General features: G+C 33.8%; 1 protein-coding gene across 8 annotated transcripts; it reads left to right on the top strand.

Annotated features, from left to right (window-relative positions):
- The first annotated feature begins 12,828 nt into the window (after positions 1 to 12,828).
- LOC112040863 (disease resistance protein RPV1-like) lies at positions 12,829 to 25,309 on the top strand. Of its 8 annotated transcripts, XM_065760567.1 has the most exons (11): positions 12,830 to 13,722; positions 14,073 to 15,171; positions 15,268 to 15,576; positions 15,662 to 17,380; positions 17,469 to 17,583; positions 17,728 to 18,264; positions 18,387 to 18,520; positions 20,747 to 20,854; positions 21,017 to 21,153; positions 24,465 to 24,550; positions 24,965 to 25,309. In XM_065760567.1, the coding sequence occupies exons 1-6, from the start codon at positions 13,199 to 13,201 to the stop codon at positions 18,156 to 18,158; spliced, it is 4,197 nt and encodes a 1,398-aa protein (XP_065616639.1). In that variant the 5' UTR covers positions 12,830 to 13,198; the 3' UTR covers positions 18,159 to 18,264; positions 18,387 to 18,520; positions 20,747 to 20,854; positions 21,017 to 21,153; positions 24,465 to 24,550; positions 24,965 to 25,309. The 8 variants fall into 8 exon arrangements, with proteins under 8 accessions (XP_065616636.1, XP_065616638.1, XP_065616639.1 ...); XM_065760562.1 differs by having other exon boundaries at positions 17,469 to 18,264; positions 18,387 to 18,485; XM_065760560.1 differs by having other exon boundaries at positions 17,469 to 18,264.
- Positions 25,310 to 27,417: the final 2,108 nt, after the last annotated feature.

The raw sequence follows: 27,417 nt of genomic DNA, 5'->3' as shown, positions 1-27,417 counted from the left end.
CTTCCATACAAATGGGAACTATTGGTTAATGATTACCTAAGTTTCTACCTCCCTTAGATGGTATGCATTCATTCTCACTTTTCTCCTGTGGTTAGTCTCACCGCTACGCAGAAGACGCACACTTCGACCAGTGATATTAAGTAAAATAAGTACTTCTACAAATTCTTTATACTCGACATGTTGAATCAGATATTCATTTCTTACCGTATTTGTTATTGAAGCATCTAAAAACTTTAAACTTAAAAAAAAAAAAAAAAAAAAAAAATGATTTATTGTGGAATGTTTAAGCCTCTATATATTTGGTGTGGTAGTATTTATCATTTGAAGTTGCTCAGGCCCAAATTTATCAGGGCCTTCTTAATAGGCATTGAGAATTAGTAATGAATATGATGATGACCCAATGAGTACTGAATATACCCAGTTCAAATGGCGTGGTATATACCTTTCGGTTTGCCATGCATGTGGCATTCGATCTCTTCATTATTTCTAAGCCTAGCTGTGTTATGAATTATCTCATTTTTTGTCAGCAGCCTTAACTTTCTACAATATCTTCAACAACTTAAAATTACCTCATTTTTTGTCGGCAGCCTTAACTTTCTATAATATCTTCAACAACTTAAAATTACGTAGTTTTGGTAAAATTCTTCCATACAAATGGGAACTATTGGTTAATGATTACCTAAGTTTCTACCTCCGTTAGATGGACAAAATTGCTAAATGTCCTTTTTAGGCAAACTAAGCAGCATTTTGCCCTATTTTTCAAACTAATTAGAGAAATGCCCCTCTTTTGAAAATCGATTTTCTCAAAATCGAGTTAGGCCCTATAGCGACATTTTTAAAGAGCTTATAGTGGCGTTTTGTAACTCGATTTATATGAAATTGAGTTATAGGTAAAAAAAAAAAATTGCCTATAACTCGATTTAATAGAAGTCGAGTTACAAAACGTCACTATAGGTCCTGAAAACGTTACTATAGGTCCTTAAAAATGCCGCTATAGGGCTCCAGATTTTTTTTTTTTAATCAAAATCGAGTTTCAAAAGAGGGGTATTTCCCTAATTAGTTTAAAAAATAGGGTAAAACGCTACTTAGTTTGCCCAAAAATGACATTTAGCAATTTTTTCCTCCGTTAGATGGTATGCATTCATTGTCTCACTTTTCTCCTGTGGTTAGTCTCACCGCTACGCAGAAAACACTTTGACCAGTGATATTAAGTAAAATAAGTACTCCTTCTACAAATTCTTTATACTTGACATGTTGAATCAGATCTTCATTTCTTACCGTATTTGTTATTGAAGCATCTAAAAACTTTAAACTCAAAAAAAAAAAAAATTTAAACTTAAAAAAAAAAAAAAAAAAAAAAAATGATTTATGTGTACGTGATTCTTCAACATTTTTTTTTTTTTTTTTGAGTCTTATGGAATGTGGCATTTCTCAATTCTCTGACACAAGATCATTTGGATTTGAATTTTCTTTTCATCACTTGACTTCATGTAACTTTTATATTTAATTATTATTTTTGAATAGTGAGAATTAACAATTCGCTCCCCAATTTATCTATATTTGTTTATATTTTCTTTTATTATTTCTTTTATTTTTTATACATTTTACTCATTAACTTTAAGAGCATTTAAAGCATATGTTTCCAAAAATATAAGTTTATCTCGTTAGTAAAATTTCTTTCTTTTTTCCCTTAAAACAAACTCCTTTTCATTTTGTAAATTGAGAGTAAGGGATACATGTATGCATGGAATTTTTATTTTTCCATTACAGGAAAAGATGCTATAAATTTTTTGGTTACAAAATTGAGACATGTTCTACATTGCAACCCATAAAAAAAAAAATGAAAAGTTTTCATTTAATGTTATGATTATATCTCTATGATATTCCTTTGTATATTAAGACATATAAAAGTGACGTTTATTATTTAATTTACTTAAAATTATTTAATTTATATATTTTTTTTTATGTTACCTAAAACTTTTTTTTTTATATAGAGTTTTAATCTATGACATTCACTTTTGTGATTTTTGTTCTTCATCATCAAATCAAAACACCAATTGGTTTTTGGTGTAGGTAGGAATTAAACTCTAAATCTCTTATTTAATCATCAGAGACTTGAGCTAACTGAAACACACAAAAAATTAATATAGTCTTTAATTCATTTAACAAAAAATTATTGATTTGTATAAATTTCTACCTCCCTCATTAAGCAAGAAACTAATATTTCACATGCATTGGTCTGATGCGCAATCATTGAGCTCAATTTTAGAGTTAAATATTAATCTTATCATGTCTTAGTTGCTATACATTCATTCTGTTTCAGGATTAGATAGTGCATCTTTTACTAGAAGCATAAGTGCATAACGCGCGTGCTATAAAGTTAGTATATTTTAATAGTTAATGCACAGTGTAAATGCTCTAACAAAATCCAATAGTCTATTTAAGAATAAAAGTTACAATATAATGGTTCCTCACCACTTCAACTTCACGCATACGCTGCTTTAAACTAAAGCCGTTTCTTTCTTTTTCTTTATATGTGTGCAGGGGCGGCTTTACCTTAAGGCTAGGGGGTTCAAATATATATATATATATATATTCCTTTTAATAACTTTTCTTTAGCTCATAAAATAAAATTTTGAACCTCCTAGTCCTAAATTTTGTTTAAACTCAATTGACATAAGTTTGAATAAGATTGCTACTTTTATAATATTTTTACAATAATTTAACAAGTGGCAAGTTGTAATTGGTTTATATTAGAACCCACAACGAACATCACTTTTTTCCTACATGTAACAACTTGCCACTTAGGTTTTGTTGTGAAAGTGGTGTGTCAAATAGCACTACAAAAAAAAAAAATTTAATGTTATAAGAATGAAAAAAAAAGTTTCCAATTTTTGCTCATTCATTAAAAAAAAAAAAATCCTCTTTTTCCAAGACTTTGGCTTATTTTCCCATATAGTAGAATAAAGTTGTTTTTCCCTGCACTTTTCTTCTTCATCAACTAAAAAGTACACACTATTACAACCAATAGATCTATATCTATATCTATGATTCTTTTCTCATTCTCTATATCTTTCTTTTTCCCTTCTATGTTTTCTTAGTTTTTCTCTCTGTTTGATCAAGTAGTTTGATAAATGCTCTAAAGATTCCCAGATCCAAAAATTATTTTAGTGCTTGCTCCAATTTCAAGGGACTAACCAAGTGTACGGTTAAGAAGTCATACACTTCAAAAGTTAAAACTTATATCAGTTACTATTTTTTTTTTCTTCTTAATTTTACATTTATAGTTAGTCCCGACTCCAAGAGACTAACCATATATGTTATTAGTTATTTAATTAAATTTGTTTTTGCATTTAATGGTTGTTTTCTTATCAATATTTATACTAAATTATATTTAGAATATTATTTTAGGCTATTATATAATGTATATAATATGGAAGTTGCACGTATTAAAAAAAAAGTTAATTATTTTATTGTTTTACTTGCCCCTATGATAAATTTCCACCGCTGAACCCCTAAAAAAAATCTTGAAGCCACCACTGTATGTAATGGTTAATTAGTCAGACATGTGAATGCTGTCTCATTTTTACTTTATTCTTTTCTGGAGACTTTATTCTACAGGGTAAGGAATAAAGGGCGCACTCAAAGAAATGTCTACTTTTCTTTTTGTTAGTCAAAAGTGAGATAAAAATATAAAGATAAAGATCACTTTATTAATGTCTGTCTCTCTGTTCCTCAGATGGTGATGCTGTGAAGAAAAGAAAAGAAACGGTGTCGTGTAGTGTATCTGAACAAAAAATATAAGAAGGCACAAAACGGCAGTGTTGGACTTAAATGAAGTCACAAGATCAACACGTGCACAACTTAACACCAGAAACAGTTACTGAAGCTGTCCAGATGTCATTACATGATTGGCTCCGTGTAGTTAGCGCTAGGTAGTTAGTTTGTTAGAATTTTGGCGCCATTTCTTTTCTCTCATTTCTTTTGCTCTGCCCTGATGTATATATAGCAGAATAGCAGATATTTATTTGTACTCTCTCCTTTTACTTGATTCAATAAAGAAGAAAGTACACATTCTATTTAGAGAGCCTTTGCATTTTAACATCTCATCAGTCAAGTAACAGGCCTTTTTTGTCACATTTTCTTTGAAAGAACGAACTTCTAGTCATTTGGCATCAACATTAAATTCTAAATTCATTTGAGGTCATCTTGTCTTTTTTTTTTTTTTTTTTTTCAATTGTAAATAATCATTTTTGTACTTAACGTACTCTTCATATTTTCAAAAATGTCAATATAATTTTAAAAATTTGTATATATTTTGAGACTATTTACTTACTCCGAACTCTCTTAAGATAATTTTAAATTTTAAGACTTTGTTGTTGTTGTGTATGTTTTAGTCTTCCTTACTCCAAGTTTTGGGTTACAAATATTGTCCCAATAAATCATAAAGCTGCTTTCTAACGGTAGAATCTGTCACCACCAAAATTGAAACATATAATAGAATTAATCTTTTAACAAATAGCAACTTGAGGGGTAGGGCCACTTGCTTACTAATAATCTATGCACATGCGAAGACTTCCACATGCATGTTCCCATCAACAACCAATATCTAGTTTTGTTTAAATAGTTATTGGATCAGGTAGGTACCTGGAAGAAGAGGAGCGCTACTTGCACACTAACTCTATTAAAAAATGAATTGTTGACTTGTGAAGGCCGGACCCTCTGTCTCGTAGTGCCCATTCGCAATATCGAAACTAGAAGTATCTTATGAGAGAATCTAGTAAATCGAGGCCATCAGTGCTAGGCAATTATTATCTAGGAAGGATAGGTGCAGATTCGAGTTCGGGTGTGGATGCGGGTGCAATGCGACGATTCAGAAATTTTAAAAAAAGTAGGGTACAGGTACAATTGGATACGTTTATTAATAAATTGTTATATATATATATATATATATATTTTGATATATTGTTAAGTATATTTTTTCATATAATGGTAAACATATATCAATTTAATAGCAATAGTAGATAAATTTGAAAGCATATTTATATATATTATTATAATGTTTACACAACTTCAATTTTAGCACAATAACATATTTATAATATTATATTATTTTCCCTCAAAAAAAAAAAAAAAAAAAAAAAGAGAAGAAGTAATGAGGTAGTGATGTGGGGCCTTGGGGAAGAAGTGGTTAGTAAAACAAAGTATTAAATCTAAGTATTAAAGAATAATAAAAGGGTCCGGTTAATGTGTGCCCTAAGGGCACACATTAAGTTTTCTATTTTTGAAAATATTTTCTCGATAATTGAAAAAGCTGTCATTACTTTTTCAATTCTCGAGAAATTTTTTTCCAAAAATGGAAATTAATGTGTGCCCTAAAGGCACACATTAGTAAAATCCATAATAAAAAGTGATGGGTAAAGGTGATAAAATCAAAGAATCAAAACCTGTATTTTTACTATTTTCACAAGTTCCAACTCTTTTCTTTCAATTTTTTTTCTCCTTTTACACGTTATCTTTCTGACTTTTGAAGTCCTTATCTTTTACACCAATACACATATTCAAAAATCTTTCCATAGTCCAAAACTTTCTCCCTCACTTTCTCTATCACAGTTTCAGGAGCTCAGTTTGTAGTCTCCATGAACTTCCAGTGTCACCCTTCATTGCCAATAAACGTTGCCTTCACCAGTAAGTGCATGAAGAGGAAAGATTCAGAGAGATCGGGTCCGGCTTTTGGCCCGTTTCAGACTAAATTTGCCTGTATTGGTCAGTTTTTGGTAGATTATGGCCGATTTCGGCCAGAATTGGCGCGAATCGGAGGACAAAAAAAAAAGAAAAGAAAAAAGAAGTGGCAAATTGGCTTGTTGAGTGAGAATCAATGCATCGATGCGAGTCGGGTGCAGGTGGGATGGCCCTGGAGCCGCACCTGTGCTTCCCAGATTATTATGAGAGCCATATATGTGAGTTAAGGTTTTCAAGGAATTTTCTTAAACTTTAAAAGAACATATGTAGTCAGCATCCTATACGACAAAGATTAACTACACCTAAGCCTGTTGTGCTTGTCAGCATGTGAGTGCGAGTTGATGTTGCATCTTGAGTCCCTCCAATGAATAAAGAAAGGTCATTTGCCTCAATATTCATATACTCATCTTGCAATTCCTCAATAATAATACTAATGTAGATTTTTTTTTCATGTGTTCAAAACGACTAGTACGTTACAATTACATCATTTTGAGTTTAATTGGTACTTTACAGATATATCAACATTGAACATGGGAAGAAACTTCAAATAAAATGCTACATAATGTTATTAGTCCAAATATTTAAAAATTAGGGGATAAATAATAAATGACTAAACTTTAAGTATGTAAATGGTTTTAGCCAAAAAATAAAAAAAAGTAAATGCTTGTGGATACCCATTTTCGCGACACATTTTGTACAAGCCCGATTCAACCAAGCTCGACTTCTTGGTGTGCTCAATTCATGTATTATATTATATTTTATTCTTTTAAGCATAGCTCAAGCCCATGCGACTTATGAGGGAAATTGAGGAAGTGTGGTTTGGAGGGTATGGGTCGGTTCCTTTTAGACCTTTTGCATGAGCCCATCACATACGTGCTACCAAGTGGGCAAGGGACACTAGTAGCACCTTAAGCTTATGGAGGAGGTCTTGTACCTAGAATTTCTACCCCAAAACAGCTTTTATGCTCTGGGTGACTGTGGCCTAAAGTTTTTGCCCAAACCCTTTTTTTTCCTTTAAACATAGTTGGCTCCCATTGGCCAACTCCCTCTACTAGCCCTCACTTAGGTGAGCCTCTCAATGGTCTGAAATTTTTGACCAAAAGCAACCAATTAGAGCAAACCCACTTTATTTCCAAAATCATGCTAAAAGCATACCAAACTCTTCCCTAAACAAGAGCAACCCAAGCCAAAACACCAAAATAGTATCAAAGGGGATAAAAGCCTTTTCTACTACTCAAAAACTAGTCAAGAGCAACACCCCAAACTCTATATAAAACTCTCTCTTCAGCTCATAAAGAAAGGAGCCACGTTCTACCCACATACTTGAAACTTCAAAGCAAAACCCCATTCAGCCAGTCAACAATCTCACAATTCCGAAGCTTGGGGGTGGAAATATGGGTACAGGAGAACCTTCCCTCTCTTCCTCACAACCTCTCTCAATTTCCTCTTCTCAGTGACTATGGATCGAAGTTTCAGACCTGTTGAACCACGTTTTCTCCATAGAGCTGAAAATTGAGAGAAAAAACCCATTGAGCCAGGAAACATTCTCACAATTCTGAACCTTAGGGGTGGAAATATGGGTACAAGGGAACCTTCCCCCTCTTCCTCACAACCTTTCTCAATTCCCTCTTCTCGGTGACTGTGGGTCGAAGTTTCAGACCCGTTATGTTTTTATGTTTTTTTAAAACTTTTGTTATTAGCATTTTGATTCTCTCTTGTCAAAGCACCATTAGCCTTTTTTTCATTATACATTTGGAATTTTGGGTTGATTCTCCAGAATAAACACTCTAAAGAACCCAAGGGGAGATTTGGGCCATTCTCGCATTTTCGACCCTTGTCGCAAAAACATCCCCGATAATGGTTTTTTTTTTTAGAGAATCATGTAAGTGGTAATTTAATGGAACAGAGCACTTGTTTGTTGACTTCTCAAAAGCCACGGTAACTTTTAAAGGAGTGTGGGGCAGGTTATACTACATACAACACTCTCTTAAGCAATATGGGACACTTATTCTTTTTTTCTTTTTTTTTTGTTGAAACAAATGCACACGCAAGAAAGATGGAAAGAAATTTTAATAGAAATGTAAACCACAAACTTTACTCAATAGTTATGATAACTGATGAGGGCATTTTGGTCTAGTAGGAAATTTTGTTACTCATTCATCCTAGATGATTCTCTCTCTGTCCGTCTAGTTAAACAACCTTAGGGACCAACGATCCTAACCATACACTCGTCGTCACATGGTCCCTTGGGTCCGTCATAGCAGCATGGGAAAATGCGCGACGAATGGAAACCGACAGTTGGGCAAATCCTTGTCTCCTTATCTACACACCGACGGACGTTTGATCAAGCCAACGAACAAAGGTAGTGGGTCCCATAATTCTTTGCATAATCTCCACGCATAAGTCCCCATAAGGAAATATCTTGCGCATCACGTTCAAAGACCCTACTACATGTCCATATCTTCCCCATATGGAAAATACGCCCTAAATCTTGGAAACCCTAACCCTAGATCTTCTCTACATGAAAAGGTCCCTACATCCAAGGGATCTTGATTCACTGCTCACCACTATATAAGCATTGACTCTCCTCTTCTCCCAGGTACGCAGAAAATCTCTAGCTCTCTTACTATAGAGTTTTTAGAGATTTCTCATTCACTGACTTGACCTTTAAAGAGTCTTTGGCCAGCACTGCACTAGTGCTCTCTGTTAGATTCTTATTCTTCAGGTACCCATTGGAGCGTTCGAGAGCCATCAATTCACTGACGATTTTTGTATATCATCAATAACTTTTATTGGTTTGTTGACTTGACTGCAAAAGGAAAACGAAACTTATTCAATGTGGGTTAAAAAAAAAAAGAAAAAGAAAAAAAAGCATGAGCATTAGGATAGTTTTAGAAATTTCGAAGCAGTGACATTAAACATACCTTTCAGAAATTTCGTAGTAGTGACTAGAAATAAAAAATAAAAAATAAAATGGTTTGTTTGCTTGTTTTCCTTTTTCTTCTCTCTTTCCAGCACTGCAGTGTCATCATCCTGATGCTAACCTCACTTTTATCTTTATTCTTCTTCTTCTTCTTCTTCCCTTTCTTTGCAGCTCAACGCTAACCCAATTATCAATTTTCAACCTCACTCGCTTTCACCTTCCAAGATTTGCCCGTCAACAGCTTTTCAGTTTACGCACTGAACACTATTTCTTCTTTCTTTTTTTTTCTCTGGTTAATTTTCTTAATTTGGTGGTTTTTTTTTTTTTTTTTTTTATTTATTTTTTTTACAGAGAGAGTGACTGAAAATTTTGGTCATTGATCCAATTGCTTCCATTTCCTTCTATGGCCACTCAAATAGCCTCCTCTTCTTGGAAATATGATGTGTTTACGATAGTAAACTCACTACACAATAAACGAATACAAACAAATCAATATTAAAATAAATAACAAATATTAGTAAAAATTTGAATTTAAAAGCCAAAGTTCATTTTACTTGTATACCATATGCAACAAAGTTTTCCTAGAACCAGTAGCCCATAGTTCAATAAGAGCCCCAGTCACCTTCTAAACTTTTCAACCAAGTGATTTGCTGAGGGATAAAATAAACAACCTATGTCCTTGGTTATTGTACTAAATTATCTTTGCATTAATTTAAATCCAAGTAGTTACTTGGAATCTTATTTGTTAATGGGTTCTATTAACATGTGACCTTAAAGCAGTTGATAATGAACCATTTTAGGAGAGTTTTGATACCACTTTTACAGAAAGTAGAAAATACTGTCAAAACATTAATTTTTTTTTCCCATAAAAACTTTCTTAGAGTGGTTCACTAACAAATGTCCTTAGCTCATCCGTTAACATTTTCCATTTTTAATTTGTTATATATATTGCTCTACATTGAACTGCATTATCATTTTGTTACATCAAAATGTTGAAATTTGAATATTTTTTGCTTTTTAGGATCTAGTGACAAAACAACACATTGGAATTAGAGTTGTAATGTGTGAAAATGCAGGAAGTGCAAATTGACTCTTAAAAGCTTTTTTATTCTGGTATTTTTTGAGTGAAATTGTAAAACACATATTGTGTGAAATTAATTAAGAGATTTTAATATAGTGTTAAGAGGTGTCGTTTGGAAGATTGACAATTGTGGAACATTGGAACTTCATCCTTTGTTGTATTCTGTATTGTGTCCACAAATTGCCTGGCCTGTTTTAAGAATCAGTAGGCTGGCTTATGTTTGTAATACATTAACTTGAAGGTTCTACAGTTGCTGTGAATTTAACGACTCCAAAAGCTTATGATTTAATCTGCTTCTTGTATTGAAAATCGAATCAAGTCTCTATTAAGGTGATGGTAGCCCTGCTTGTTCTACCCTACTTGCCATACTTTGTTTATGCATATATTGGCAGTAGATGTTATATGGGAGTAACACTTGGTTGGCGTTTCCAAAACTAATTTCTTCCCCTGCTGAAAAGGCAAAACAAAGAGGTACAATGTCCTATCTGGTGATCATTTTAAGAAGTTATTTATATGCAGAAAAGCTAAGGTTTAAATTTCAGGAGAAGCACAATGTAATTGCTTTTGGCAGGCTAACTTCTCTTATTTATTCTACCGTGAGTGGCAATGCACTATGATTTTAAAAAGTTTTCTTTTGGCAGGAAAACTTCTTGTGGTCTCGATGAATTTGCTTTTCAATTGCTGATATAACAAACAAATTGTCGGCTGAGTAGTGGGTCTTTGTAGAAAGCGTTCTCACTCGGCTACCAATAAGAGAGGCAGTAAAGACAAGCAATTTGTCTAAGTAAATGGAGGGCTACACTCACTCATCTTGTATTCGATGAAAAATGTGTTCCTTTAACCAATGACCAAGATCTTGTCGAGAACAAGCTCACTGATACAGTAGTAAACATACTTAACAATATTGTTGTTATAAAAACCTCCTTCAAATAAGTTAAATTAAGGCTAGATTCAATACAGCTAGCTTTCCAACAGTAGAATCAATCTTTCTTACAAATTGCAGCTGGAAGGCGTAGGGCCACTTGGTATCAATAAGTATAACCAACGCAGACTTAAATGAAACCCCATTCACAAACACCTATTCACTCAAATACCTATGTTGAACAAGAGCCAGAAGATGCACTCTTTAAAATAAGAGTCGTTCATTTAGTCCCGCTACAAAAAATAAAAAAAAAAAGAAAAAAAGAAAAGAAAAAAGAAGTAGTCGTACACGAACCCCGAATCCATTTCCGTCCTCATCTTCTTACAAAACAAACCCTCACATGCAATGCACAGATTTCCATATACCTGTTCCCTCTTGGGCACCGACTCTAATACATAATGAATTGTTTGACCCATGCCAACCGTTATTTCTAGGAGTAATATATGCCACGAATAAGACCACAATCACCGCTACCCAGAAATCACTTCCACCAATGATGACTGTTCTTTTTTATGCCTTTTAATATAGTATATAATGCTTGGAGTAGTTTATTTGATTTGATTTAATTGATTGATTTAATTTATATTTTACTATTTTTTTCTATGCTTTGTTCAGTTATATATATATATACACACATATATATTAATTAATTAGTTGAGGAAAATAAATTAAAAAAAACGCACAGTTTACAATTGTTATCTAATTTATATATATATTTTTCTAGAACTGCATTGATAACCAAGATATGATCTTCTGGCAGCTGGTAATGGTTAGGCCAAATTAATAAAGCCCGACTATGTCCTGCAATTTATTTGGTCTAACTATCGGTTTTTCATTGTAACTTAACCTCTTAAAAATTTCCAAGCAATGGCATACCCTTCTTTTTTTCTTTTTTTCTTTTTTTTTTTTTCTATAAGCAAAATAGCAAATATTCATTAAAAAAAAATTATTAATAATGCAGACCAAAAACCAAATAATAGGTTTATAAACAATTCATTTGACCACAATGTCAAGACTTAATAAGTGAAATCACCATGTTTACATAATCACGTTGAAATTAATTTTATTTGAAGAAGAACAAAGCTTCAATATAAAAAAGGTAGGAATTATATTTTCATAATCTGAAGGAGGCGAACAAAAATGACTGCGAAACACATACTCAGAAAAAACGGCCACATTTCAATGTATTTCTATGAAACCTTTAAAAAAGAAAAGACTATCAACATCTTCTCCAAAAAAAGACTATCAACATTTAATTTTATTAAAAATATGTTCCAAGCAATCACTCAAATAGGCTAGAAAGCTTTTGATTTGCCACATCAAAATTTATTCACAAGATTAACTACAAATTATGCATGTCAGTACGGATTTATGCTATGCTATATCATCGGTACTTCTAATGAATAAATAAAGAAAGATAATTTGCCTCAAGTATATAATTAGTTACCATGCAGTGAAAAAGAGTTTTGAGTTACCTTGTAAATTACTTGGTGCATATCTTTTTAGTTTTCACATCCAGTACGTGTTTAATGGTTGTTTTTGTTATAGTTTTGTAGTTCAACTAACACTTTATATTATGTTCAATAAAAGGGCTCCAAATTTCTCTTTAGCAACATGTTGTAACTATCTAAAATAAAAAAATCTTCTCATTAGTGTAACTATTGATTTATATATAAATAGTAATGCTACAGTCGCAAACTATTTTATAAAATTTTTACAAACTATTGATAAGGCAAATTTTTACTAGTTCTAATCTGAGCCACTACTAATATCACATTTTTATTTACCAATAATTATTTAAAAAATGCTAAAGCCACATAGCAGTTTGTAAAAATATTATAAAATAGTTTGTGTCGGTAGTATTATTCATATATTAAAAAAAATGAAATTATGAACAGAACAAAAAATTACAAGAATAATATTTCTAAATTTTTTTTCTTATAATTAATAAACTTATATATTAGTAAAATTTATAATGGTGTGACAAAATTCAGTTGGCATATATATTTTTTTAAATGATAGTACAAATTTAAGATATGTTTTACAAGGGCTTCCTCGTGATTTCCTGTTCCTACTTCCTACTGCATTGCTAGGATGGTTCCTCGGTATCAGAGGCGGGGACAGGGATTCCAACTTTACAATTTACACATACGCTGCTTTGACTAAAGAACTTAGAAGAGAATTACTTATTACAACTCTGCGAAAATATTATTGATGTATAAATGCCTGTCCCTCTCAAGCATTCTGTCACTTCCAAACACCACTCATTTTATCGTAGCTGATTCATGAATCTAGCGTTATTTCAAAAGAAAATTTTTGAGCTTTTCAGTTTTCTCTACAATTTCATAAAAAATCTGTGAACTCACTTTTCGAGCACGATATTCATCTCCTTTTTTTCTTTTCCACTTCTTGAAATTAAAATCCAACTCAAATTTGCTTTCTTCTTCCTCAATTTATATTTTCTTTTGTGTTAAATTCTTCAAAAAAATATTTTAATATATTTTTAATACATATCTCTAGCATATTTCTGATGGCTTTTCTGGCCATAGAAAACGCCTCCTCCTCCTCCTCATCTATTCCTCCTTCTTCTACCCCTGGATGCAAATACAAATACGACGTGTTTCTCAGTTTCAGAGGCACCGACACCCGCAACAATTTCACAGACCATCTATACTATAGGTTGAAGCAAGAAGGGATATCCACATTTAGGGACGATGAGAGGCTCGAGCAAGGAACAAAGATTAACTCGGGGCTCCTGAGAGCAATAGATGAATCGAAAATCGCTATTGTCGTTCTATCCAAACAATACGCTTCGTCGAGTTGGTGTTTGATCGAACTAGCAAAGATTGTTGAGTGCATGGACAAGAAGAAGCTGACAGTCCTTCCTGTGTTCCACTATGTGGATCCTAGTGATGTCAGGTACCAGAGAGGGTCTTTCGCGGAAGCTTTTGCAAAACATGAAAATCGATTCAAAGATAAGATTGATGATATGAAGACTTGGAGAGCAGCCTTGACAGAAGTTGCCAATCTCTCTGGATGGCATCTAGAGGATAAGTAAGAATTTCTTTTCTTTTCTTTTCGAATGATGGTTTTTATTTTTTTATTTTAATTCCTGAATTTTCTTATCGTTACTTTCTTTACTTTGCCACATGACATCTTTCTTTTACTTAGCCCCCTATATATGACAAATCTAGCAAATTATAAGCTCGAATTGGACTTTGGTTGAACAGCATCGCATGCATATATTGTTTGTACCTCGTACATACTATACACTTGTAGAGTTCCCTTTTTTTTTTTTTTAACTGAACGAAGCTCAGATTGTATGTTTGCTGAATATTTTGTCTCTAAATTAATGTATCTAGCTCTGCCTCGTCGAAATTGTTGTTCTGCTATATTCTTTGCAGTTCTGAATCAGAAGTTATCAAAAAAATCATTCAAAGAATAAATAGTGAGTTGGATCGTGAAGTCCCATTTGTTTCCAAGCACCTCGTTGGAATGGACTCCCGTGTGAAGAAAATGTTGGATTTATGCTTGGGTGAAAGGTTGAATTGTGTCCGCTTAGTTGGGATTTGTGGAATGGGTGGAATCGGTAAAACAACTCTTGCCCGAGAAATTTATAATAGAATTTTTCATAACTTTGAAGCTAGCGGTTTTATTGCTGATGTTAGAGGAGAGTCTGAAAGTCGACATCTAGTTTCTTTACAGAACAATATTCTTTCTAAGATCCTCATGGGAACAGAAAAAAATATTTCAGATGTTGAAGAGGGAAAGAAAATTTTAAGGAATAGACTCTGCAATAAGAAGGTTCTTATTGTTCTTGATGATGTGAATGATGATGAACAACTAAAAGCATTAGCTGGGAAGGATTGGTTTGGTCCAGGGAGTATAATCATTGTAACAAGTAGAGATAGTCATTTGTTGAACACTTATTGGGATGGGGTGATTGATATATATATAGCTAAGGGGTTGAATGATGATGAAGCTATGAAGCTTTTTAGTTTGAAGGCTTTTAAGAAACCTCATCCTGAAGAAAATTATGTGGATTTGTCTATAAATTTTGTGAGGTATGCTAACGGCCTTCCTTTAGCTCTTAGAGTTTTAGGTTCTTCATTGTTTGGTAAAACACTTGATGCATGGAGAAGTGCTCGAGATAAATTAGAAGCAAAACCTAATAGAGTCATTATGGATGTACTTGAAATGAGTGTTGTTGGGCTTGACGATACACAAAGAGATTTGTTTTTAGATATTGCATTTCTCTTTAAAGACATGGACAACTATTGCATAAGAGATACTCTAGAAAGTTTGGGTCACTATACCTATGATATTGATGTTCTTCAGGACAAATCTCTTATAACCATTACATCAAATGGAGCTCTTTTGATGCATGATTTGCTTAAAGAAATGGGTCGAGACATTGTTCGTCGTGAATCCCCTGAAGAGCCTGGTAAACGTAGTAGGTTATGGAGTTATAAGGATGTCCTACATGTATTGACAAGTAATGCTGTAAGTTGACAAATTTAAACTTGAATTTAGAAAAGTATATATGTTCTTTCAAATTCTTCTAATAATTTTTCTAATTTCATTGTTTTTGGTTACTAGGGAACAAAGGTAGTTAAAGGCATAGTGCTGAACATGCCTATTGAAGCAAAGGAATGCTTGAGTGCTGAAGCCTTCACAAAGATGAAAATTTTGAGATTTCTTAAAATCGGTTATGTGCATCCTCCACAAGACCTCATTGGAGGTCCTATCCAACTTCCACAAGGTCTCAGTTATCTTTCTAACGAGTTACGCATAATAGATTGGCATGGATATCCTTTAAAATCCATGCCAACCAATTTCCAACCAAACAAACTTGTTGAACTAAGAATGCATTACAGTGACATCAAACAACTATGGAAAGGAACTATGGTAAGATTTTCACTTATGCAATTGTGTTCTTCCTTCATTTTCATTAAGGCATGAGTTCGTCTAATTATTTCTTGGTTTATAACAGATTTTAAATGAGTTAAAATTCATTGACCTCAGTGATTCTCAAAACTTGATTGAGATCCCGGACCTTAGTGGAGTCCCAAATCTTAAGCAATTGATCCTCCAACGTTGTACAAGACTCTATAAGATACATGCATCTCTTGGAGATCTCAAAAGGCTTATTCGATTGGATTTGAATGGTTGTAAACGTCTCATAAGCCTTCCTCACAAGAACAACTTGGAATCTCTTGAAACTTTTATTATTTCTGGTTGTTCAAGACTAAAGAAGTTTCCAGAGATTGTGGGAAATATGTCATGTTTGTTAGAACTTTCTTTGAATGAGACTGCTATAACAAGGCTACCATTATCAATTGAGCATTTAATTGGCCTTATTGAATTGGATCTAAGAGACTGCAAAAACCTTTCAAGTCTTCCGAATGGTTGTTATAGTTCAATGTCTCTAAAAAGTCTCAATTTATCTGGCTGCTCAAAACTTGTTAAACTGCCAGAGAATTTGGGGAATATCGAAACTCTGGAGAAGTTAGACGTGAGCGAAACTGCTATAACGGGGCTACCATTATCAATTGAGCATTTAATTGGCCTTATTGAATTGGATCTAAGAGACTGCAAAAACCTTTCAAGTCTTCCGAATGGTTGTTATAGTCCAATGTCTCTAAAAAGTCTCAATTTATCTAGCTGCTCAAAACTTGTTAAACTGCCAGAGAATTTGGGGAATATCGAAACTCTGGAGAAGTTAGACGTGAGCGGAACTGCTATAACGGGGCTACCATTATCAATTGAGCATTTAATTGGCCTTATTGAATTGGATCTAAGAGACTGCAAAAACCTTTCAAGTCTTCCGAATGGTTGTTATAGTCCAATGTCTCTAAAAAGTCTCAATTTATCTAGCTGCTCAAAACTTGTTAAACTGCCAGAGAATTTGGGGAATATCGAAACTCTGGAGAAGTTAGACGTGAGCGGAACTGCTATAACGGGGCTACCATTATCAATTGAGCATTTAATTGGCCTTATTGAATTGGATCTAAGAGATTGCAAAAACCTTTCAAGTCTTCCGAATGGTTGTTATAGTTCAATGTCTCTAAAAAGTCTCAATTTATCTGGTTGCTCAAAACTTGTTAAACTGCCAAAGAATTTGGGGAATATTGAAACTCTGGAGGAGTTAGACTTGAGTGGGACTGCTATAACGGGCCTACCTTCATCCGTTGTTCACTTAAAAAATCTCAAAGTACTAACTCTCTCCGGATGGGTGGGGCTATCATCTAATAAGCTCACGAGGTTTCCTTTAATGCAACCCAGAAGAAGTCCAGATCCCATGGGCATGCTAGAGCGTTCTTTAATAGGCTTATGCTCTTTGACCAAACTTGATCTAAGTTATTGCAATGTTCAGACAATTCCTAATGTTCTTGGGTGCTTGTCATCTTTAGAAGATTTAAATCTAAGGGGAAATAATTTTGTTTACCTTCCTGAAAGTATCATTCAACTATCTAATCTGAGCTATCTTAATATGAGTGGTTGCACTCATCTTCGAATGTTGCCCGAGCTTCCATTAAATATTTATATTATTGATGCAACAGAATGTACCTCACTGGAAACATTATCATTGAGACCAGAATCCGATTTTAGGTCGAAAATTAGTCTTATCAATTGCGACAAATTGATCAAGAATCAAGGCTATGGTGACCTGCTTTCAACAATGCTAAGAGGTTATATCTTTAATCACGAGGTTTGTCTCTCTCTCTCTCTCTCTCTCTCTCTCTCTCTCTCTCTCTCTCTCATGTGAAGTTCTAAGCATCATGAATTATACGTTTCAGGGTCTGCAAGGTGATTCTTTTCACGTTGAGATTCCTGGAAGTGAAATTCCGAAATGGTTTAGCCACCAAAATGTGGGTGGTTCAGTGAATCTGCAAGTTCCCTCAAATTTATTAGGTAACAAAATGATGGGAATCGCTGTGTGCGCTGTTTTTGTATTCCGCCAGCATCATCCACTTCACCAACTTCATATTCAAGATTATGATTATATGGTAGTTACGCATAATCTTACATGTTCTCTTTATGGATGTATAATGGCAGACATTATTTTATCGGAGGAATTTGGTAAGATTGAATCGTATCAGCTTTGGTTGGAATATTTTCCCTCTACATGCTTTAGAGTTGACTATATATTGGATGAAGTCGATGTTAATGGATTGAGCCAGATTGAAGTTAAATTTGAAGCCAAAGGTCCAGGCTTGGAGGTTACGAAATGCGGGGCCCACTGGGTATTCGAGCAAGACATTGAAGACCTAATAAACCAAACTAAGGCTGGGCCTAGCAACTGCATCATCACTCCTTATGATGAGGATGGTTTTGAGGATTCAGAAAAAGATACCAAAATTAAGCGAAGCAGTGATGACTCTGATGGGGAAGGGGCTGGGTCTGCCTCTAATGATGAACCACCACACCTGAAGTGGATACGGCATCCTGATCTAATTGAAAATTGGTTTGGGAATTCACACACGTAAACAAGGATAAGGTAATTCTGATTGTGAGGAAGAGGAATCTCAATGAATGCTATAGTTTTTATGGAATTTGCACTGCCGATCAACTTTTTTCCTCTTTGATTTTATTGTAAGTCACCATCTTTTCTCGCTCTTACGTGAGATTGTTTGTAGTTGTGTATTTCTTTTTTCTTTTTGAAAATTCATTGCCAATTCTTTTAGTTTGGTAATTTATTTTCTAATTTCTGCTAGCTACCTCATACTGGATACGAAGAAGTATTTATTTTGGACTTTGTTGAAAAGGAGAAACTGTCACGTTGCTAGCTGACGAAAAAGCATGTGGAACTAATTGTATGGTAGTCATTTTTGTTCAATTGTGTTGGATGGTATATTCGGAACTCTCTGTTATTGCTCTCTTTTTATAGTATTTACTACAACTTTCCATAGGAGAATGCAATAGATGCATGGCACTCTAGTGTTGTAAAATCAAATGGAATGATGAAAATTTGGGCCTCTGTTTACAAGTGAAGTTAAATTGCAGCAAAGTAGATAAAATTATTTGCAAAGCTTTCTTGTCGTGTACAACAGAACTAATGCAACTATTTTATCATTTAAAAGTAGGACAACTATTTTAAAACTTAAAGGACCCTTCTTTTCTCTTTTTTTATTTCGACTTCACACCACACCACCCATTGTTTGGTTAATTGGAAAGCTGTGGAAATTTTCCTTTTTGGTATTTGTATTTTGTGCTGAGTTTGTCCTTGAATTAGGCCTGAAATAGTTGAATTAGGTTCCTAAGTTCTGACTTGTGTTTCTTATAACAAGCTTACAAAATATCATTATTTTCTGTTTTCATTTAAACAATTTGATTTAAGGACGAAATTTTTTCTAGATTTCCTAACGTGTGTGTGTCTGTATGACAAGTTAACTTTGTTGATTATTTTCTTTGGATTTGGAATATTAGCAATAGATGGCTACTCTACCATCTATTGAATATCATTCGTTGTGTTCTTTTTTTTTTTGATAGGTAAGCACAAAACTTTTATAAATGATAGAAAAAAGATAAATACAAGAAGTTCATGATGATGAACAACAAGCAATAAAAGGAACATACAATACAATAAATAGAGGGTAATCAGGAAACTAAGCTAAGGGAGGACAAAAACTCAGAGAGAGAAGAATAATCAGAAAAACCCCAACAACGAGACCACTCCAATAGACTACGACGGCATAAAAGTATTAACTCATCCAACGTCTTCTCTTTGTCCTCAAAGGATCGACGATTTCATTCCAATCACACAATCCACATTAAGCACCCTGGAACCAAGTTCCAAATGTCCGAGTTATGCTTCCCATGCAATTGATACCAGCAAGATAACAAATCCGCCACCGATCCTAGCATAACCCAAAGAACACCAAAGGCCTGAAGCATAAAAGTCCATAGGGAATGGATCACAGGACAATGTAGAAGAAGGTGGTTTACCGACTCCCCATCACAGCAACACATACAACACCTATTAGCCAAAGGGCAACCCTTAAGCATTAGATTATCCAGAGTGAGGATCTAACCTTGTGCAGTAGTCCACAGAAAGAACACCACGCGCTTAGGAATCTTTGGTTTCCAAACCCCCTTCCAAGGAAACAACGAATTCGAAGCACCCCAGAATGCAAGGTAGTAAGACTGAGTGTCAAACTTACCATCCCCTTTAAGCTGCCAGTAAAGGGTATCTCTCCTTGTACCCTGAGGAATACGAGTTTGGATAAGTTGAAGTAGAGAATACGATACAGCCAGCTCCCAATCTTCAAAAGCTCTATAAAACGTTAAATTCCACACTTTAACAATACCCCCTTCTGGAATCCACAAATCCTTAGAGATACAAGCATCCTTAACCGCTGAACACATATAGAGCTTAGGATAGAGATCTTTTAGAATAGTGTCACCAATCCACCTATCATGCCAAAAGCGGATACGAGTGTCTTCACCCACTACAAAAGACAGATGCTTACAAAAGTTCTCCCAACCGTCATTAGTGCTTTTCCATAGGCCACACCCATGAGACCTCCTACAAACATTAGTACTCCACCCCCCTTGACCCTCGCCATATTTTGAGGAGATAACACGCCACCATAGATGGGTAACTTCATGACCATATCTCCACAGCCATTTCCCTAATAGAGTTTGATTAAACGGCACCGCATTTCTTATCCCCAAACCACCCATCTTAACGGGTAAACACACCTTATCCCAAGCCACCAAAGGATATTTGAAGCACCCCACAGAAGACCCCCAAAGGAAATTCCTTTGAATACTTTCCAATCTAGCCACTACAGCTTTAGGAATAGTAAAAAGAGATAAAAAATACAACGGGAGACTTGAGAGAGTACTCTTTAGTAACATGAGCCTACCACCATTCGTTGTGTTCTTGCTGGTCAAAATCAGATTATTGATGTACTCAGCAGTCAGTATGAAACTTTTGCTTTATTTGTTTTTCCCTGTTTTCTTTTTGCTTCTTTTTCAGTCTATGAGTATCCAGCTATCATCCTTGACAATTTAGAATTAGAAACTTCTCATTGTCTTATTTGTCATTTGGGTGTCATGTTGTTCCATCTAGGTGCACTGATGTGGCTGTCCTACATATTGCGAGGGATTATTTCTAGAGTGTTTGAATCAATACAATTGCTTTGAAGCTTTAATTGCTAGCGGTTGCACAAGTGCAGGAGTATGGCCTTTGTTGCTTCCTGGGTTTGTTATCTGATCATTTGGGTTTCATTTGTCAACTGATGATTGACAATAGAGAAAGAAATAAGCAAAATTGTAATGGTAAAGCAAGACCCTGTAGAATTAGAAGCTGTGATGAGAAAGTTCTTTTTTGTTTTGATAGGTAATATGGAATTCAAATCAGCTTTGGTGTTCCGTTGATTCCATGCTTAAAGATGGGAAAACGAGTTGTAGAATAATCTCTCCTCTGCTTGCACTGCTGCCTTTATTACTTTTCAGCTCTTCACATCTAAGCTCATGGTATGTCATTTATCCCATAGTCTTCTGTCATAGATTTATAAAAATAGCTCATTTATTTCCTCTTTTCTTTGTGATTTGATTAGATGTAACATGCCCATGCAAAACTTCAACTTACATTACCCTGACCCAATTTTTTTCATTTTTTTTTTTCCAAAATTTCTGAGTTTAACAGGTCATAGAAATTTATACCAAATTAGGCATTATCCTTTATTTAAATTTCCTGTCAATCAAATTTTCCAAATTTGCATACCTACATGATCTTGGACCAGGTGTTTATTTTTTTGGATGAATGAAAATATATAATTAAGAGAACACTCAGTTCAAGTCCACACACAACATTGCTGTAGTAACAACAGAACAACTAGTCATGATACACGCAAATTTGAAGCAGAACAAAACTTTCATCAAACTAAAGAAACACTTTCTAACTTTTCCTAATGACGTCTTGACCCTTACTAGGACATCACATACAAAAAATGGCTTCACTTGGAAAACAGATAATGGAATATTCCCACTAATACACAGATATCTCTTCATTCTAGAGTATTTGAAATTCCCTCTAGCTTCCATCCTTACATCAATTTCCATTTCTCCAACATCGGCTCCTCACTTTAAATATTCCCTCCCTCAATTTTGCATTTCTCTGACTCCATAAATGGTAAACCACACCCCCATGCTAACTTACATGAGGATGCTTTCAGCTTACCTTTTAAACTTTCCAACCCCCATTTAATCCAATTTGTTTCAGGAGAGTCTATGAGGCATCTCTTCATTACTTCCCTCCACAATCTTTTTGACAAACTGCATTTAGAAAATAAATGGTATGGACATTTTATGCAACTTCTGCAGAATGCAAACAGAATATCCCCTTGTACCCCCACTATAACAATTTATCGCAAGTGGATAATTTTTTCTCATAGCAAGCCAAGTGATGAATTATGTCTAGAAAAGGCCGCAAAAAACCAGATTAGCTTCCACCAATTAACCTTAGACAATCTCAATTGGATTGGACTCCAGGTTTCTTAGCAGGTATAAATGCTCCCCTTGGCAGGAACCCAAATAGGTCTATCTACTTCTTGAATATCCATGAGAGGAAGTTTGCTTTGTATAGAAACCAGAGAATTAGACTTAAGTGGCTTCCAGACAGCTTTTTTCCTGCTATACAATTGAAACTTTTCTGCAAGACTACTTGCAACATCATATTCTGCTCTGTAACCATACCTGGTATAAGAATATCATCAGGATTCCACCAATACACTGGAAACTTTTGCCTTAAGACTACTTGCAACATCATATACTACTCTGTAAATCATACCTGGTGATGTAATGAACATCATCAGGATGCCATCAATTACGCTCTTGATGATACCTCCTGTATTGTGTTCCAAATCTTTGGTTTTACAGCTTTCTGTTCCCATTGTCTTGTGATTTGATTTTATAAAGGACAAAAAAAAAAAAAAAAAAAAAAAAAAAAAAAAAAAAAAAAACAGAAAATCGACTGGCTGTATGTTTGGATGATTGGGCATGTTGTTATTTAGAGATGGATCTTATAGTTGTGTTGCCTCCTCACTATAGGAGTCCTCAGTCAGCTAAATGAGATTACTAGTATTTATTTAAGTTTCGTCCTTTTGTCTTCTGCAACAAAGCTTGCCCAGAATTAGTTGCCCATAGCTCTATATAAGAGCCCAAGTTACAGTCTTAAGTATCCAATTATTTGATTTGCATAAGAGTAAAGAACCTATGACGTTAGTTTTGTGCTGAGTTATCTTTGCCTTAAACTAAGTCAATGCATGTGTGTTTAAACTTGATTGGCCTGTTGTTTTACTCCCAACTCTTTTTACTTCCTTCTTTAACTTACCTTTAGTTGCCACAAAAAGAAAAAAAAAAAAAAAAAAAAAAAGGTAAAAAAATCTTTGGTAGCTGGTAGACAAAAGCTATATCTGCTTTGAAATTGAAAATTAATTTATTGAACTTCAAATAATTGTAAATTATGTTGCTTGATCCTTCAGATTAAGGGTTAAGACTTATATCTACATGATGAAGTATTGCCTAATGTTTTCACCTTCACTTTCACCATTCTGATTTTATATTTTGAGGAGCTCTTGAATTTCTTTCAAACATAGGACTTTTTGTGGAACAAGCTGTATAGCCTATGTTAAATTAAAAAAAATTCTTCCTCCATGCACTTGAAGCTGGCTCATAGATATCTGTCATGACCAATTGGTTACAAAGATCAATAAGGTGCCTCTTACCAAAGAACTTTCTCTATTTATTTTCTGATTGTACAATATATTAAGTCTATGACACAGTTTATTTAAAAGAGAGTATAAAAGGTACAATGCTGAAGAAAAGCTAGCCTCAAGTGGACCTCTATTTTGGATACAATAAGAAACAAAGGAAAATACATCATAGAAGGTGAGGAAAACAGCACAAAAACAAAAATAGTACCAAGACCTATGAAGGCATATAATCCCCCTAGAGCATCTCAGCAGTGAGTCCACTGCTCTTGGCCAGAACCCACCTACTTTTTACAATAGATTGGACAGATTGTATCTACAATGGCTGGCTTGAAATATAAATCCATCAAGCCCAAGAGTATAAGCTCCGTATGTTTCTAACTTTCTATGCTGAAAACCAGTACTAAGTGATGATCATCTGCATCGATATGTTTCTTTATCTCATGGAAAACCAAGTTATCACAACATAATTTGTTAGTTGTTTATCACTAGACATCCACATAGGAGATCAAGGAAAACTCAAATTTTCAGCTCGTAGCCTTTACCAACACCATTTGATGACTTTTCTTATATGACTGGTCTTCACCACCTTCTTCATTCTCTGTTGCAGGCCTCCTAGAATTTCTGAATTCTTTGAGCTTTCACCAGTTTTGTATTCTATTAGTTTTGATTTTTTTCTTTCCTAATTTTCTTGTATTTTCTGTTCTGTGTAATACTCTTATGTATGCAGCCCCTTTACTAGGGTAGCACCTTTTTTCAATCAATGAATTATTTACTTATCGGAAAAAAAAATGTTGAAGAAATATTTGATTTGGTTTTTCCATTATACAGCTATAGCAGTTTGCTTGTATGATAATAATGTTAATGCACTAATGCTTAACTACTCCATGGGGTAGACGTTGCCATTTTCCCTTGCCATTATTGCCCAAGATAATTTGTAGCTTCTTGGGATAATCTCTTGATTTTTTATTTATATATATAAAACTCTTGAAATTGAAATTTACAATATGTTCATGAGGAAAAGCTCTCTTGTTCACTTGTCTTTACAAAACATTTACTCACTGTTTTCAACAGGAAAAAATGGTATTAGCTTCCAAGGGCGGGACTCGAGTTTTTGTTGCTAAAATACCTCCTAGTGTCACAGATGATGATTTTGGCAGGTATCAAATTCTTGATCACATTCACCACCTCTTGGTGCAATTAGTAATATCTAGCAGACCTAAATGTTTCAAGGGCTGCATGCATCACTAATCAGTTCTGTAGGATTGTAAAATAATTAAAATTGGATGGGTTGTTGATGATTGTTGCAGTTACTTTATCTCAACATTTCCATTTCTGGGTTTTGATTTTGAGAAACTTGGCCTTGCCAAGTTCACAAAGTTGAGTGTTATTGGTGTTTTTGACATTTCCTTTTCAGGTTTAATAAGTACTTACACTAATTTATAATAATGACCAGTTATTTGTAATCTAATTTGTTATTTTGTTGGAGTTTCTTGCTTGTATATTCTACATTGAACTGCATTCTCACTATTTTTACATTCAAATATTGAAATTTGAAGTTGCTTGCATTTCAGGATCCAGTGACAAAACATGGAATTGGATTTGTAATGCATGAAAATGCAGGAAGTGGAGCTTGAGTCTTAAAAGTTTTGTATTCTGGTTTTTTGTTCAAGTGAATTTGTAGAATACATAGTGTTAATCAAGAGATTCTAAACTATAAACATAGTGTTTGAGGTGTCATTTGGAAGATTGATAATTGTGGAACTTCATCATTTGTTGTATTGGTCTTCCATTTTACCTCAAGTATTGTCTGGCCTGTTTTCAGATTCAGTATTCCGGATAATGTCTGAATCATATGAACTTCAAAGGTTCTGAGGTCGCTGTGAACTTAGCAATTCCAAAGGTGTGCTATTATTCAATCTGCTTCTTGTATTGAAAATTGAATTTAGTTTATGTTATGTTGATGGTAACCGTGTATGTTCCACCTGCTGATGTGCCTATTATATGGGAGTAATGCTTGGTTAGCATTTCAAAATCTAATTTCTTCTCCAACTAAAATGGGAAAACCCAGCAGGGTATAGTTTTAAGAGATTATTTGGATGCAGAAAAGCTAAAGGCTTAAAGTTTTAGTAGAAGCAAAGTGCAATTGCTTTTAGCCGCTAAACTTAAAAACTTTTCCTTCAAATGCTTGTTCCCATTAACAACCAATATATTTGTATGTGGTTTAACAATTTAATTTAAATAGTTGTTTGGCCAGGAAGATACCTAGAAGTGGAGGGTCATGTAACGCGAATTCTAATAGAAAATGAATTGTTGACCCTTGAATACTGCTCCCTCTGCCTCATAGTGCCCATTCAAGATACACGATATTTCAAGTGGCCTTCTGAGTTTATCAGTCTAAATCTGTAAACTCATTGTTCAAGCACATCAATTTCCTTTATGGCTTTTATTCCATCAGCATCATCTTCCTTTGTACAAATTAATATACGATGTCTTTCTGTATTGTGTATCTCTGCACACAAATTGGTCTTCCATTTTACCCCATAGAATACCTGGTCTGTTTTTCAGTAGATTGGCTTATGTCTGAAATTCATGAACTTAAAGGTTCTACGGTTGCTGTGGACTCAGCAACTCTAGAGGTGTGCTATAATTTAATTTGCTTCTTAATTGTGTTGAAAATTCAAATTGTCTCTATTAAGGTGATATTAGACCTGCATGTTCCACTTGCCAAAATTTGTTTATGCATAAATTGGCAGTAGCTGTTGTAAGGAGTAACACTTGGTTAGCATTTCCTAAACTAATTTCTTCCACAGCTGAAAAGGCAAAACAAAACAAATAAAAAAAATGTCCTGTCTGTTGATGGTTTTAACTGGTGTTAAGAAGCTATTAGGATGCATAAAAGGCTAAAGGTAAAAATTTCAGAAGAAGCAAAGTGTAATTTATTTTGGAAATTCATTGCCTCTGCACACTGATTTTATTATGAATACTATGATCATGGTTGTCAAAATCACGATTTGGATCGTAAGATCGCACGATTTTACAATCCCATCTCACCCAAACGTTTAGGATCGCACTAGGATGGTAATAATGGTACGATCATAGGATTATATGGGATCTTACCGATTCTACGGATCTTACAAAAAACATAATTTTTTTTTTTTTAATGGGATAAATTTTTTGTTTTGATGAAGCTTTAAGGGATTTTATATTTTCATGTTGTGATGATATGATTTTTTATTTTATTTTTATAAAATTATGTTAACTTGAGCAAATGTTTTTTAGTTTTTAGTTCATTTATAATCAAAATGAAGGAATGCTTCATCATTTCTAAATGAAGAATTTGATGTTGGCTGTACTGCGTTATAATATTACTAACATATTTTTTTTATAAATAATTCTATTAGTTATGATTGTATTTGTATATTGATTGATTGATTGATTTTTTTTTTTAGCATGTTCTTTAATTGTTGCTGAGTGGTATAACTTGAATAGTTGAGTGTGAAATTGTATCTTGATGTCTTTTATAGCTCTAGTATACAAATATATAATGTCTACATAGATAATGAAATTGATGATGATAATTAGGAATTTAGGACGGTGGTTATAAGAACTTTAGAATGTGAATAATTAAATGTTCACTTCACCTTAATATTCATCTTACTTTTGGATTTCATATTATAGTTAGCTACCTTCCATTTGCGAACTTAATTTGGATTTCCAACTTGGAACTTAGAACTTAGAAAATATTTTCCATATGTTTTGATAAATATTTTGGTATTTGGTTGCTAATTAAACATTTATTGAACTTTTTAAATACACTGGGTCAAAACTTAAATATATTTGTTTCGTTAGTATAGACTTAACGATATATGACATGCAAATTACATCATATGATGTAAATCTTAGTTTTTTTATGGATGAATTTATAATTTATATGATTATTCAACATACAAAGTCATTATCAATGTATTTTTTGCTTTAAATCTGAAAATATGTAGGATGTTATAATTCACAATCCGATCTTACG

This window comes from Quercus suber, unplaced genomic scaffold (assembly GCF_002906115.3).
Source record: "Quercus suber isolate HL8 unplaced genomic scaffold, Cork oak 2.0 scaffold_372, whole genome shotgun sequence".
NCBI lineage: Eukaryota > Viridiplantae > Streptophyta > Magnoliopsida > Fagales > Fagaceae > Quercus > Quercus suber.
The sequence above is the reverse complement of the archived record's forward strand: the minus strand, read 5'-3'. Positions and strand labels throughout refer to the sequence as shown.

Excerpts from the sequence above, each read along its gene's own strand:
- LOC112040863 (XM_065760566.1), top strand. The coding sequence starts at position 13,199 with ATGGCTTTTCTGGCCATAGAAAACGCCTCCTCCTCCTCCTCATCTATT. Across the intron at positions 15,172-15,267 it reads ATGTATTGACAAGTAATGCT|GGAACAAAGGTAGTTAAAGG; the intron begins GTAAGTTGACAA and ends TTTGGTTACTAG. Across the intron at positions 17,381-17,468 it reads GTTATATCTTTAATCACGAG|GGTCTGCAAGGTGATTCTTT; the intron begins GTTTGTCTCTCT and ends TATACGTTTCAG.